Source organism: Eutrema salsugineum, unplaced genomic scaffold (genome assembly GCF_000478725.1).
Source record: "Eutrema salsugineum unplaced genomic scaffold, Eutsalg1_0 scaffold_7, whole genome shotgun sequence".
Taxonomy (NCBI): Eukaryota; Viridiplantae; Streptophyta; class Magnoliopsida; order Brassicales; family Brassicaceae; genus Eutrema; species Eutrema salsugineum.
In genome coordinates, this window is record NW_006256486.1 from 7077548 (window position 1) to 7093433 (window position 15886).

At 33.0% G+C, this 15886-nt stretch overlaps 1 protein-coding gene across 1 annotated transcript; it reads left to right on the forward strand.

Moving 5' to 3' along the window:
• Positions 1–11354: 11354 nt before the first annotated feature.
• LOC112083021 (glutathione S-transferase T3-like) lies at positions 11355–12182 on the forward strand. The gene has a single exon (XM_024150742.1). The coding sequence runs from the start codon at positions 11355–11357 to the stop codon at positions 12180–12182; it is 828 nt and encodes a 275-aa protein (XP_024006510.1).
• Positions 12183–15886: the final 3704 nt, after the last annotated feature.

Sequence of the window (15886 nt, forward strand, 5' to 3'; positions counted from 1 at the left end):
GTGGATGACCATTTTATCCGCTTCGGATAGTTCCTGAAAACACCAACATTAACTTGTCTAATATCATCCACTACATATACAATAGAAAGAAGTCTGCAATAATAACTCCAAAACAAAGACTTACAGATCTTTTTTTCAGACAATCAGTGAGCACACCGATGTTTTGCCTCATGTCTGTCATATAAAAGGGTTCATATCCGCACCCTTGGACATTTTTGTTTGGGATGATTTCCTTCGCTGTGCTGTTGGGTTTGAAAGGGCTTTGTTTTGTAGGAGCCAGCTTTCACAGTTGTTCACTCTTCGCACGGGCAACCAGTTGTGCGCCTTCCTGCCTTTCTCACACTTCTCTCTCTGGACCTGATCGAAGTCGATGTCGCATTTTGCTGGATCCACCATAACAACGCTTGGCTCTAGAGTTCCCTGCTTACCATCGTTCACGCTCTCACTCGGGACATCAGTTTGTTCATTTTGCTTAGACATAAAATTATTCTGCAAATATAAAGATTTAAACACCCATCAATGATACAAAACCAAACATCAAACAACATTAAAGAGTACAAATAAAAGGATTAAATATTTAGTGGTAACAACTCCACGAAAAACAGATTCTAAGGTTTTAAAACAGATTGGTAAAGTTCGATAAGAAGTTTAAAAACAAATATGGAATTTTATATTTTCCGGGGTTTCCTTCCTCTTTTCTTTGGAGCGGGTTTTGAACTAACCCCGATATTAGGATCGGCGTCCGCGTTCGTTGGATCGTCGCCACCGGTTTTTGCGCCATCGGCGTCTGCTACACCAGTCTGAGCCACATCCTCCTTTGTACCTCCAGTCCCAGCTTGAAAGATCACTGCCTCTAATTTCTGCTCCACCATTCCCAACTTTGTGTTGAGTAGTTTGATCTGAGATTCAACCCATCCATCATCTTGTTGAAGCAGTCGTCCATGTGGTCCTTCAGAATCGTGACCATTGACTCCTCTTCATCACCAGAGACTGGGCAGAACCGCTTCCGACTTCCTAGATCACCAACTGATTCCGATCGCCTCTTCAGATCGACAGACACTTCGGACTTGACATACTTCGTCACACCTGTTGGAGGCCAATGACTCCTATCCCATTTCCATTGTTTACGACCAAAATGACCATACATCGCTTTGATGATGTTGTCAGTCCTCGCGTCTTCTTCATCATTGTCTTCAACTTTCCAGCGCAAAAACATGTCGAAGAAGTCCTTAACAACGTAGTTGTTAATGCGTGTCTACATGAAAATAAAAACTGTGTTATATAACGTCCAATGTAGAAGTCTACAAATGAAGTCTTCATTAGAAGTCTACTAAGGAAGTCTGCGATAGAAGTATATTACAGACGTCTGCACTAGAAGTCTACTAAAGAAGTCTGCCGAAATAATAATCAACCAAGTATGAATTCAGACTACTTACCTGTCGGAGCATATTCTCTTTCATAAATTTCCTCCCCCTGGATCCCTTGTAAGCTATCAGCGGTACCTCGGGGTCGTTTGGAAGTGGTTCACCAAATTTAGTAGCAAAGTCGGGAAGAGCAAAGTAAACCCAGACTTGTAGTACTTGAACAAATCCCTCAATGGTGTACGATGACTTCCAAATTTCTTTCTCCTTCACCGACCACATCAGGTGTTTAAAGGCCACTCTTCCCCAAGGGTAGTTTTCAACCGCATCTAAATCCATCACAAGCCTTGCCAACCTAACCCGAGTAGCCGAAGATGGCTTTCGTGCTTCAATGTAACTAGCATAAATGCTAAGGTATCCCAGCCTCAGCCGATCCTCGGAAGACCACGACCTGCATTCCCTATAAGCTTCTATCAAATCTTCAGTGCTCGGGCCCAAATCCTGATTAACTCCCAATCACTCCCAGAAATCTTGCATCTCCTCAGTTATCTCAACCACCGGATCCTCGAGGTTGTCCATGTACTCGCAATTCAAGCCAGTAATATGTTCGAACTCATTCAAAGAAAAGCGGATCGGGATTAGACCTAAGAGGCTCCAAATCTCAAATTTTTTCTTGCAAACTAGCTGCATGCCGAGAATGTAATGCACTAGTCTAGATGTCCAGCCGAAATCCAGCTGACTGAACTTCAAGAACACTCCCAGTTTAGAGTTCATTATCTCTTCCCACTCATCTTGTGTGAGTGCTTCCTCGAGTGAGTCATCAGCTTTGTCTCACCGCTATAGTATCCTATGATTTTCAGCGGATACGGCTCATCGCCTTTTGTGAAGAGACGCGGGGGGAATTCTGGGTTTTCCATTGGCTGTTCTAACGTCTGCAAAACGAAGTCAAATATTCAAAATAGCAGCCTTAAAAGAAGTATACTTATGAAGTCTCACAAAGAAGTCTACACACGAAGTCAACCAACTAAGTCAGCAATTGAAGTCTGTAGCCCTAATAGCGTAATTAAGACAGTTTCCAAAAAACGAGCCGCCGACAAAGTTCTCTAAAAAAATACAACCCGTTTTTAACTCCGTTTACCAGATAATACTTCCAAAATAGTTCGCCTAACACTATACAAATCCGGTTAATAAATAAAAAGAAGTACTATCTATAACATAGCAACTAGAAACTTGGAAAACGGGTGTTCGATTTTTGTCCGACTTTGGAACATATATCTACTCGTTGTTGTCCGATTTTTAGAAAAACTGGTGTAGAAACCCAAATGACTAGGAACTTCGAACCCGTAAAGATATTTATGAACAAATTATAAGAAATTAGTTCAGCCAAATATCTTTCCACGACCAACGGCGGAAACGAATAGTTACGGAAACGACCCCAGATCTAGAATAGAAAGCGAAGGGGATTAGGGTTTGTGCATATCATAGACTTCGATCCAAAAGAGAAGTCGGCATTAATTTCGACTTAGCTTAAACGGTAAACGGATGTACAGTAAAAACCGGCGAAACTGCAGAGAAAAATTTTCCAAACCTCTGTAGTTTTTTTTTTACCGATGTTGTGTTAATACAGTGTCCGTTGAAACGCTTATATATGTCCGTAGAAACCTATTTAACCGTCGTACCAGTTCAATAACCGTCGTACCGGTTCAATACCCATCGTACCTGTTCAATAACCGTCGTACCAGTTCAATAACCGTCCTACCAGTTTAATTCGATCCAGTATGATCAATTAGATTTGGTTAATCGTACTGTTTTTTAAAACGCAATTGGTTTAGCCTTAAATTGGTATAGCTGGTTTGCAATATAATTTTAAAACTGTCGGGTTTAGTTTAATCTACGTATTAAGTCTGCATAAGAAGTCTGCATAAAAAGTCTGCATAATAAGTCTGCATAATAAGTCTGCATAAGAAGTCTGCATAATAAATCTGCTAGTCAACAAATATGTCAGACACATAGTTTACATAATTAAACATTTGTTCATATCTCTTCCGAGAACAACTACGATCGAGTTAAACAAACACCAAGAAAGACAATAACAACAATCAGGATTGCACCAGCCACCATCGCATGATTCAACTTTAAGCCTCCAAAACGTGACTCCAAAAGTTTGTCCCTTAGTTGTGCTATATCTGCATCCAAGCTCATGATCCTGCGACGCATTGCCTCCATTGCTGGCTTATCAATACAATTCTGTACAGCTTTGCAATCACCAATTTTGAAGTAACGAATGGAGTCTGCGTGTTGCTCCACAACCAACCTAAGCTCTTGAAACTCCTCGGTCATAGCTTCATCCCACCACTTGAATATATGGTAGCCACCATCCTATACAAACACTCAGAACCCATCACAAACCATCACAAAGGGAAACAATCACAAACATAACTATTCAACACAACAAATTATCACAAACCAATACAGCAAACGACTTATTACTCAATTATTACGGTATCCGTAGAACCTTCTACCTGGATTCAGGTCTGTGGAAGATGTCTGGAGCACTGACACCAAACCGCAGTAACAACGGATAGGAAATCCAAAATTTCCACCAGATCGACGTCGAGCAGTCGAACTCATACATTCTCTCGAGCTGCTTGAAGGTTGAGTGTAGCTGTATTGACCCATTCCAGCTAAAAAGATTTTTTATGTAAGAAATGCATGCTTTTGGGAAAATTATATATAGACTTCAAGCTAAAGGCCAAAATGACATGAAAACAACAACTAAAAAAAAAACAAAATAATAACTTTGCAGCTAAAAACAAAACAACAAAAAACAAACTTTCCAAATAAGTATTTCTTACTCGCTAGACAACAAAATAACAAAAAGGTACATCTTGAAATAAAGAAATATTTTTACTTACTTGCTCACGGGACTGGCCTTAGATCTGTGAAAAAATAGTAAAGCAAAAGGACAAAAGAACAAAAGAACAAAAGAACAATTTTAAAGGACAAATTTTAAAGAACAAACAAGTATACAATAAGTTACAGACTAAACAGAGAATATAATGGCGAATAACTCACAGATCTGGAGAGATAAATAAGAACGATGAAGACACCGGGTGAGATCTGCAGCAACAATATATCTAGTGAGATATATGAAACAACATATGCATCAGAGACGAAAAAGAAGAGATGGGGAGCGCCGGGAAAGGCTTACTGCAAGAGAGAGTTGCGGCGAGAGAGACGAGAGTGCAGCGCCGTTTTACAGTGATCTAGGGTTTTTTATTTATGGTAACGACTGGTAAGTTTCTTGATATACTATGTTAAAAAAAATTCCAGTTAAGTTAATTATTCCCGATTTCTATCAATATTTAATTTTGATTTCGGTTTCGGTTTGACAAGACTTCGATCCGTAGTCTGCAAACCCAAATTTAAACCCCATTTTGAATAAGTTTATATTTGTTGTTCTAAATTGATTCGGTTATATTATATCTTTATTTATAAACCTCATAATTGCTTATATATGATTTTTGAAAACAAATTTCCGCTCACAATTTTTTTATATAATTTTCAAATTAAAATATACAGTTTACATTTATAGTAGACTTCTTTACAGTTTGCCCAGCAGACTTATAAAGAAGTCTGCAGCCATAGTTTATAATTATTCACTTTTGATGTTTATCTTAGATGGTTAAAAATGAATCATAATGAATCATTTTTAATAAATTATAATTTATATAGATCATACGTGTTGACATTTGATTTATAGAAACATATTTCAGTTTAAATAATTTTTTATCTAATTTTAAAATTTAAATATAAGATTTAATAATATAGCATACTTCTTTATCAGTTTGCTCGTTCTTTATCAGTTTGCCGAGCAGACTGATAAAGAAGTCTGCAGCCCTAGTTTATAATTATTCATTTTTGATGTTTATCTTAAATGGTTAAAAATGAATCATTTTTAATAAATTATAATTTTTATAGATCATACTTGTTGACATTTGATTTATAGAAAAAAATTTCAGTTTATATTATTTTTATATAATTTTTAAATTTAAAAATAATATTTAATAATATAACAGACTTCTTTATAAGTCTTCTCTGCAGACTTCATTAATATTTGCAGACTTCGCATGATTATAATCGTAATTGAGCCATCCGTTTTATTGTTTACTCATGTAGGAGATAATAGTAATTTCTCTACTCCTCTGACCTATTTTTGCAATAGGTTGAATTTAGGGTATACTTTTGCATTTAGATTCAAATTATGGTCTATTTTTAGCAATTCTCCCAATTTTTTTGGCTAATTCTTTTATTTCATAGGCTAAAAGTGAATTTTTTATTCACATTAAATTAATGTATAAAGTGATTATTATTACATTAGTGTATTTATGTAGAAAAATTATTAAGTTTCTATATTTGCTTCTTCTTAAGATCTGCATTCTCTGTAAACCTATAGGATTCAATTAGTTAAAAATATGGAAAAACAACACAACAGTTTATTCATAATTTTTCATAGAAATGTATAATTTAAAAAAAATAAATGAAAGACACAACTATAAAATAATAATATTTCGTAAAATTAATAGTTATATACAAAAAATATTATTAAAAATAATATTAAACGGAAAGATAAAAAAATTCATTCGTAATTTTTCTATTATTATTAATAAAAAATAAACAAAAACACAACTATACAATAATATTTATTCATTAAATTAGTAGTTATACACAAAAATATAACTAAAAATAATATCAAATAGAATGACACAACAATTTATTCGTAATTTTTCACAAAAAGTACAATTTAAAAAAGAAAAATATTAAGTACACAATAATAATTTTTCATAAATTATACACGAAAATGGATAAAAGAATAGTATTAAACAGGAAGACACAATAGTTTATTCGTAATTTTCCCTATTGTTATTATTAATAGATTATGTATCAAAATCTAATTAGAACTTTTTTGTCAAAATTTAATTAGAACTTTTTTTTATCAAAATCTGATTGTTCTACTTGACACATATCAAAATCTAATGAGTTAGCATTTTTTTTTCTTAGTGTTATTTATCTTATTATTCTCTAAAAATAATTAAAAGACGAAAAAAGCAATAAAACATAGAAAAATTATAAGAAATAATATTTTTCTAAGCACAAATCTTATACTAATAAAAGTTGAAGCTATAAGCTTCTCAAGGCGTCCACATAAGATTTTAAAATGCAATTGTATTGGTCCACATCAATACTCAAAATTAAGGAAAATTTTACAATTTCTAATATTATTTTTGAATAAGGAAATTAACAATTTTATTGGTCCACATCATCATTCAAAATTAAAAAAAATTCAAATTTTAATATTAGTGTTAAATAAGGAAATTAAGAAAATTTATAAATTCTAATATTATTGTTGAATAAAGAAATTTTGTATAAATTTTTTATTGGTTCACCTCAACATTAAAAATAGAAAAGTTTCTAAATTCTATTATTGTTTAAAAAAATTATTAAAGATGAATAAATTATATATACAATTTATATTAATAATAATAAAATGAAATAAATAATTTTAAAATAGGAAAATTTAAATTTAAATGAGATGTTTCAATTATATAAATAACTAAGAACAAATAAAATATTATATACACATATATTTACAGACTCCTACATTAGCATCCAAATTTTTGTCACATAACTATAATAAATTTTAAGTTTTTTTGATGTGTGTACAACAATTTCAATTAAAAAAGCAAAAAAGAATAGAGTTATATTTCTAAAGAATGAATCATTACAATGTAAAATTAAAAACCACTTGACTAAACTATATGTTTAACTGTTAGCTAAATTAAAAAGAATACGATGAAAATAAAGCCACTACAAACTGATATTGAAAAAGAGACCGTAAAATCTCTAAAGTTTTGCCACCAGATTTGAAAAAATGATAAATTTCAAATAATCCGAAAAACATGTCAAGTGATTGATACCCAAAAGTTTTGAAAACGAACTACTAAAAATAGAGAAAGAGGTTCCGCATTAAGACGAAAGAGACTGAGGTATCCGAGGAAAATCTTTGGAATAACATGGCATTTGACAAGGGTTTAGCAATCCAACCTGAACTACAAAGGTAACAATTAGCTGAACCAAACAGTATCAGAATACATTCCGTAAGCCTCAAAATATGGAAGAAAAACCAAAATCACTTGCCGCAACAGACCTCGTGTGGGATCTTCCAGCGTTAATATATAAATATATTACAAATAAAACCTGAAGCTATATACCTCTAAGAGTGTCCACATAGGATTTAAATTTTTAATTCTATTGGTTCATATCAATATTTAAAATTAAGAAAATTTTCAAATTTTAAAACTGTATTGTTAACAAAAAAAATATTTATAGAAAAATAAAAGCTGAAGCTATATACCTCCAAAAACATCCACATAAGATTTAAAAAGTCAGTGTTTTTAGTCCACATCAATAATTAAAATTTAAATTTTTTTTAAATTATAAAATTACATTAATAATACAAAACAATATAGAAAAATTTGTAATTTAAACTATTCTATTATTAATAACAGTTTAGCCATATTATTTTTAAGGCATCATCAACATTTAAAAGTAAAAAAGTTTCCAAATCCTAATATAATGGTTAAAAAAATAAAAAAAAGATTTCCGTTAACAACAAAATAAACCACCATAATATTAAAATCTCTATTATCACTGTTTTAGTTAGAAAATTATTTTTTATATATTAAAAATATACTACTTATACAAGTTTAAGTTACTTGATTTAAAGGCTTTTCATGTAAAATTTCAAATAAATAATATTTATGATTTATATACATCTAAATTTCTGTCACATATACAAAACATATTTCCACATAATATTATATAATATATTATGTAAAAATGATTGGAAAAAAATATATTTTTATATTCGACTTGGAATTACAATAGATTAATAAAGAATTTCTTAGTTTTGAGTTATTCAGTTTTTTTATTCATTTTCTAAATTTGTATTTATTAAATTATACCAATTTTGTCTATTTAGTTATAATTAGAAGAAGTGACAATGAATATGATGAAACTGAATATAATCATAAAACAAATTATTAAATAAATAAAAATGATATATTTATTAAAAAAAACAGCTTTAACAAGAATAAAAATGAACATGATGAAATTTATTTTTCATTCTTATTAGAAGAGATGAGGTATAATTAGACCTGGAATTATTATCCGGTATCCGATCTCCCATCCGGTATCCAGTCCTATCCGATCTGTAAAAGCTGAATATCCGTGTAGTTCAAATCCGGATCCGGATAGTGAAATTAAGTATTCGGTTATTTCGGATACGGATCCGGATAATATAAAAATTTGAAACCGGATATCCGTTATCCGTTATCCGTTTGTTAAATATTTATTTATTTTTTATAATATTTATTTATTTTTAAAAATTAAATTTATAACTTTTAAGTGTGAAGTGTATTTAAAATATTGAGTGTGAAGTATGGATGAGGTAAGAATCAGTTTACAAATCTGTGGACATGCATTCATTGAAAAATAATTTAAAAGTTAACACAACCAATTGACAGAAATAAATTTAGTTCACACATTTTGTGTGATTTTAATCATTTCATATTCAATTTTTTTTTGGTTTCGAATTTAAAATTGTTATTAATCTCAAAGCAAAATTTGTATTTATTACTTTATTTTTTATTAATATATCAAAAATTGTATTTGTTAAATAAGAAAAAAGATTAAATTTAAAATATTATTATTTTATTATTTTTTAAGATCACGTATATAACTGGAATGAAAGTAAAAATGATGAAAAATAATTATCTTCTTGATTTGATGAAGTGAATGTATAATAGTTTATCGTCATATAAATACTATGTTTAAATAGTAGTATTTGATTATTTTGTAAAATTTTTAATCTGTTTGAGTATATTAACTTATAAATATTTGACCAAATAATACATTTTTGAAAAAAAAAATATTGTACATAAATTTAAAAAAAAAAACTGTTGAGACCTCACAATTTATATAAAAATTATATTAACAATATAATATTTTTAATATATTATTAAAATTCTAATATAGAAATATATTTTTAAAAATATGATTGATTGTATACAATTTTTATCAACAAAATATCCACGCGTAGCGTGGACGCAAAATCTAGTCTATTATATAAAGATTCAGTTGTGTCCCACAAGTTTGACACATAAGCTTCTCCACTTAAGACACATCAGCTTTAAAAACCAAGTTAAAATCAGCCACTTGTCATCTCTAAGAGCATGTCTATTGAAGTTTTTTATGGGTTTGTTAAGAGTTTGTAAACCCATTTTCATAATTTAAATAAATAAATAAAAGCCCATTTATTATGGATCGCTCCTTGCATAAGTTATTTATGAACCGATCCATACAAGTTTTATAAGCCACGTGTTAAGTTTTTATTGGCTCTGAGGAGAGATGTGTTTTGGGCAAAAAAAAATTTCTGGAAGAAAACTTCTTTCTCTCCCTCGTCGACATCGACGATTTTTCTGTGAGTGGCGATGAAGATTCTGACTGTAACGGAGTAAGCGAAGACGTGAACGGATGAGTTACGAAGATTCCGGCATGGATTCGTCAAGGTTAGTCTGTTTTCCCTTGTTATTATTCATCTATTTGAAATTAGGGTTTGGGTTTGAAGATTAAATTGGGGATTTTTGGTGTCATCGATAAATTTGGAATTTGGATGAGTAATCGTCGACATTAGAGTTGTATTGCGACGTTTTTATGCATATATTGTTCGAATTTTGTATAGATTTTATATTTGATTGTCTGTTCTTTGATCGTTGTAGTTGAGTTGTAATTTGGATTGAGAAATTTTGTTGTAAGCGATATTCCTGTAATTTGAATGATTAATAGTTGATTTTAGTGTTGTTTGAAGACATTCTTACGCATTCAGTGATCGAATTTGGTGTATTGTGTAGATTTTTTGGGTTTTTCATTGATCGACAATGCTAAGGTATTTGGGTTTGTAATTGTTTTGCGAGGGTTAATGGTGAGATGATGAAGATGCATAATGATGGTGATGATGATTGCTGATTTTCTTCAAGGTATTTCATCTTCATAAGCTGTTTCATCTTCACCGATACTTTGGTTTTGTGAGTGTTGTCTATGATAATTTGGTTATTTCGTTTGGCAGGGTGGTTGGCTTTGCAAGCTCACATGATCTAGTACATAAGATTGTTCATTCTGAAGAGGTTAGTTCATTCCTTACAAGAACTTAAAAAGTAGTTAGTTTCATAGTTAAGTCTCGGTTAGATAGGATTGTGTGTTAAAGTGTGGTAGTTGTTTAGGGTTAGGTGAAGAGTAAATATTGGTTTAACATAAAGCTATTGTTTTTGAGTTGTGGTTTTAATGGTTTAGGGTTTTAATGGTTTGGTTGTTTAGGATATCAAGTGATTGACTTAAAGCTATTTTCAAGCATTGATTGCATCAAAAGCTTTCTAAAAACATTCAACTTCAACTCTTCTCCTATTTCTTTAACTTTAAAACTTAAAAACTCTGAAACTGTAAATCTTTAAATGTTTAAAACTTCTAAACTTCAAAAACTCTCAACACTCTCATTTATTTCAACTCTCCAAAACTTCAAATCTCTCATTTATTAAAACTCCAACTCTTAAACTTTAAAAATTTAAAACTCTCTTAAAGTCTTAACCGCTTCTACACTCTCTCTCTTTATAACCTATCAAAAACTCTCAGCACTCTCATTTACTTTCTTCATAAACTCACGTAAACTTTCCAAAACACTTCACCTCTCTTCATAAACTCTCTTAAACTTTCCAAAACACTTCACCTCTCTTCATAAACTCTCTTAAACTTTCCAAAACACTTCACTTCTCTTCAAAAAATCTCTCGGACATGGATGGTACTAACCAATACAGTCAATCACAGGGGTTTGTAAACCTCTTGACAAGTCAAGAGGAACAAACTCTCTGTTTTTCTCCGATGGTAGACATTGGCTCCTCTCAAGTTCCATTGTTTAGCAGCCAAGTAACTGAGCAGCCGAGTTTTCCTGGTGATGAGCGCAAAGAACGGAGGAAGTGGTCTCATGTGGAGGATGTGGTGCTGATAAGCGCTTGGCTGAATACATCTAAGGACCCTGTCATCGGAAATGAACAAAAAGTATCTACTTTTTGGAAAAGAATCACCAATTACTTCAACTCTTCAAAAACGCTAGCAACTGAACAAGACAGAGAGTCTGGTCAGCTTAAGCAGAGGTGCCAGAGGATTAACGACCTCACTTGTAAGTTTGTTGGGTGTTATGAAACTGCCATGAAGGAGCAAAGGAGTGGACAAAATGAAGATGACGTGATGAAGGCAGCACATAACATCTTCTACAACGATTACATGTTCAAGTTCAACCTTGAACATTGTTGGAGGGAACTGAGACACGACCAGAAGTGGTGCTCTGCTTCCACGGTTAAAGATGGTGGCAGCCAAAAAAGAAGGAAGGCTGGTGGGACTTCGGTGCATCCATCAAGTTCAGAAACCCAATCTGATGGAGAAGATGTTAGCATGGCAAGGCCGCCTGGTGTGAAGGCCGCGAAGGCTGCAAAGAAGAAAGGGCTTGATGCTGGCGGTGCTAAAGAGGAGGTTGCTAAAGAACGTGAGAAGAGCTTTAAAAACATGTGGGAACTCAAGCAGATTGACCTTGCCTTGAAAAATGAGGTTGCTAGGACCAAAGTGCTAGAAACTCTACTCGCTAAACCTCCACCATTGTCTGAGACTGAAGAAGCAGTCAAGATGAAGCTGTTGAATGAACTGTTGGGATAAGAAGTTTGAAGTTTTTTTAAGTTTAAGTTGCTGTTTCTGTTGGCTTTGTGGTTTGTATTTGTTTCAAGTTGTTAAGTTTCCTGTGTTGCTATGTCATATCCGTTGGTGGCTTTGTGGTTTGTTTTTGGAAATGTGATATCGGTTTCTGGATATGTAATATCGGTTGTATGATCCAGTTTCGTATGTAATATATTGTTTGCTGAATTTGATTCTTTGATATTGATATGGAATATGTGATTTGGAGTTGTTTTCACTAATGCTTTGTTCGTGTTTCTTTGTAGGAGTGAGATGGGAGCTGGTTCAAGTGGGAGCTCAAGTTGATTGGTTGTCCAAGCTTTATTTTTAGTCTTGTCCTTTACAATCATTTCTGATATTGTAATTTCTGGTTTTTTTGAGATATTGTCCTTGCTTTTGGATTTTGCATATTGTAATTTTATGTCACGGGATTTGTAAATGTATGGTAGTCCACACTTTGAATTGTAGACCACATATTGTAATCCACATATGTGGTAGTTCTATAACATCGATTTCCATTCTCTATATATTGTAGACAAAGCAAAGTTTATATTCATCCGCAAAGAACTCTTCTCCTTCGATATTCATAGCTTCTTCTCCTATTTCCTTTCGAACTATGATGCCATAACTTCTACATTTCTTGTTATTTTTCCATAACTTCTAAAAACACAAAAAGCTTATAAATTTCTTTTCCTCATTTCGTCATCAATTTTTGTTTATAATTATGGCATCATCATCACACGATGGTTTGGACGAAGCCTTGGATGAAGTTTTTGATGAAGCATTTGATGAGTTGTACGAACAACAATATGATGATATGTTTGATGCTGTTGTAGACCGTCAGACTGAAAGAAGGCAGAAAAAAAACGCGCATACATAGAAAGAGAACGCGAGCAAGGCCACATCCGCTTATGGAACGACTATTTTAGTGAAGGTGCAACATATCCGCCTCATATATTTCGACGCCGTTTTCGAATGAACAAGGAGTTGTTCCTGCACATTGTTCATTGCTTTTCCACAGAAATTCCGTACTTTCAACAAAGAAGAAATGGCCACGGCAGCAATTCGCATGATGGCATACGGTTGTGCGGCAGACGCGGTTGATGAATACCTCCGACTAGGTACTAGTACTGCACTGTTATGCTTGGAAAATTTCACTAAAGGAATAATTCAGTTGTTCGGAGATGAGTACTTAAGAAGACCCACTCCAGAAGATCTTCAACGACTACTCGAAAAAGGAGAGTCACGGGGATTTCCCGGGATGATAGGAAGCATAGATTGTATGCATTGGGAGTGGAAGAATTGTCCTACCGCTTGGAAAGGGCAATATACACGTGGTTCTGGAAAACCAACAATTGTCTTAGAAGCGGTGGCATCATACGATCTTTGGATATGGCATGCATTCTTTGGGCCTCCAGGTACTCTAAACGATATTAACGTTCTTGACCGTTCACCTGTTTTCGACGATATTTTACAAGGTCGAGCTCCTAAAGTGCAATATTGGGTTAACGGACACAAGTATAAGTTGCCATACTACCTCACTGATGGAATTTATCCGAAATGGACAACTTTTATACCATCTATTCCAATTCCTGAAGGTGATAAGGCAACACGTTTTGCTACGGCTCAAGAATCATACCGAAAAGATGTCGAGCGTGCTTTTGGAGTTCTATAAGCCCGATTTGCAATCGTCAGAAATCCAGCTCTTTTTTGGGATAAGGAAAAAATTGGAAAAATTATGCGAGCATCTATCGTACTACACAACATGATAGTAGAAAACGAACGAAGTGGCTACACCCAGTATAACATTCAAGAATTCCAACAAGGAGAATCAATCAGAACTTCAGAAGTAGACATGACGTACTCTACGAATATGCCTACAAACCTCACCAATTTAATCAGCAATCGAAATGATATACGTGATAGAAAAATGCATGACCGTTTGAAAGCGGATTTGATTGAGCATGTCTACAAGTTTGGAACTTCTCAAGAATAAAACTTACATGTTCTATAATTTAAATATCTGTTCTTTGTATTTTTAAAATTTTATGTCATGTTTTAAAATCTTCTTATATATGTATTGTATGTTTAAATTTTAAATTATTGAAGAAATTTTTTTTTTTTATAAATATTATTTTTTATTCATAAGAAACCTTTCTCAGGTTCACTAATGGATGAAGAAAAGTATGAAAATTTGTTAATTTTTCTTAACATCAAAAAAAATATTAAAATATTATTAAGGATCATTCAAAGAGTTTCTTTGATGTACATGGTCTAATATATGTATTATAATCGATCCTTAACTTCTTCCTCTTCCTTCTCCCTAAAAAAAAAAATTTATCATTGAGATGCTGAGAATCCTCATTGGTAAAATCCTATATTTTCTCTGCATCTTTGCCTTGTCCTCTTCCACCTTCGACGATTCTTTCATTACTCCTCCAAAGCAAAAGATTAAAAATCGGAATCCTAAACTTGTTTCCAAGCTAAACCCTACGAATTATGAGGTAAATGTTCCTCTCTGCCTACCTCCATTGGGCGAAACCATCTCGCTAGCATTGACGATTTCAGATGAATTTAGATTTTTTTTATTTTAACTCTGGAGCGAATATACCATCGGTCATCTCAAGACACTGGAGGGTGATCTTGATCTCGTGAGAAACGCTTTCCACGCTGTTGTTAAGGTTTGTCTGTAATTTGCGGCTTCGTCATGATGACCTCTTTTTTATTTTTGTTTCTGTTTAGGTTTATCTTGACCTTTTTAAATAAACCTTGATGATTGGTCACTGATTGTAGAGCTTTAAGACTTATCGTCAACTCCGTAGCTAAATTGGTCAGTCATTCACGTAAACTAACTGAATATACTTCCCTTATGTCCGGATATCGGCACATTGATTGTGGTCAGATCTTTGGCAACAAAAAAAGGTAAAAACCTTAGCGTTCGTTAGATCTCGTATATTTTGAAGTTTTTATTTTAAACATTTTACCATTATGGCTCTGGGCACTCTCAAGTTATAGGTAAGTTGTATTAATTCAAGAAAAGTCACGTTCTAGAGTTCAATTCATTACTTGTGTTTGGCTGCTTTACTTCCATGGGATTTGAAGCCAATATATTTTTTTTGCTTATGTGTGTGATATGTAACACAATCGGTAGCTTAACAATAGGTTTATGATCACATAGTTTGAACCTCGCCCACTAATATCTATCTCAAGCCGATTTACTTGCAGGAAACTTCCAATTCATCTGAGTTCGTTATCATTTGTTTGAGCATTCTAAAGATGAAAGCTTATAGCTATTTTCACGAATTTAAAACAGCCTGACCAATAAGTACATGGACCGCTAGATTTGATTCGACCATGTCTTTGAGAATGAAGGGATTGATGAAAAAAGATCGATTCCTTCTCCAGTTGCTTCACTTTCACTTTAGTTGGACATGGCAAGGAAAGACAACACCTATGAAAATCACTTTGACCGCCCGAAGAAATCAGGACAAGGTAAGCGTTCAAATATGGAAAAATTGTAAGCTTGTTATATAAAAGAGAAGACTAGGGATCAAAACTCGGAATGACAGTCTGGTGGAAATACGAGCAACATTGGGAAAGACTGAGGAATGTTTTAAACCATTTGAAACATATAAATCAAACCATATTATAATTCACATAGTTTTTGCAAATTAGCTCTCACTTACAGT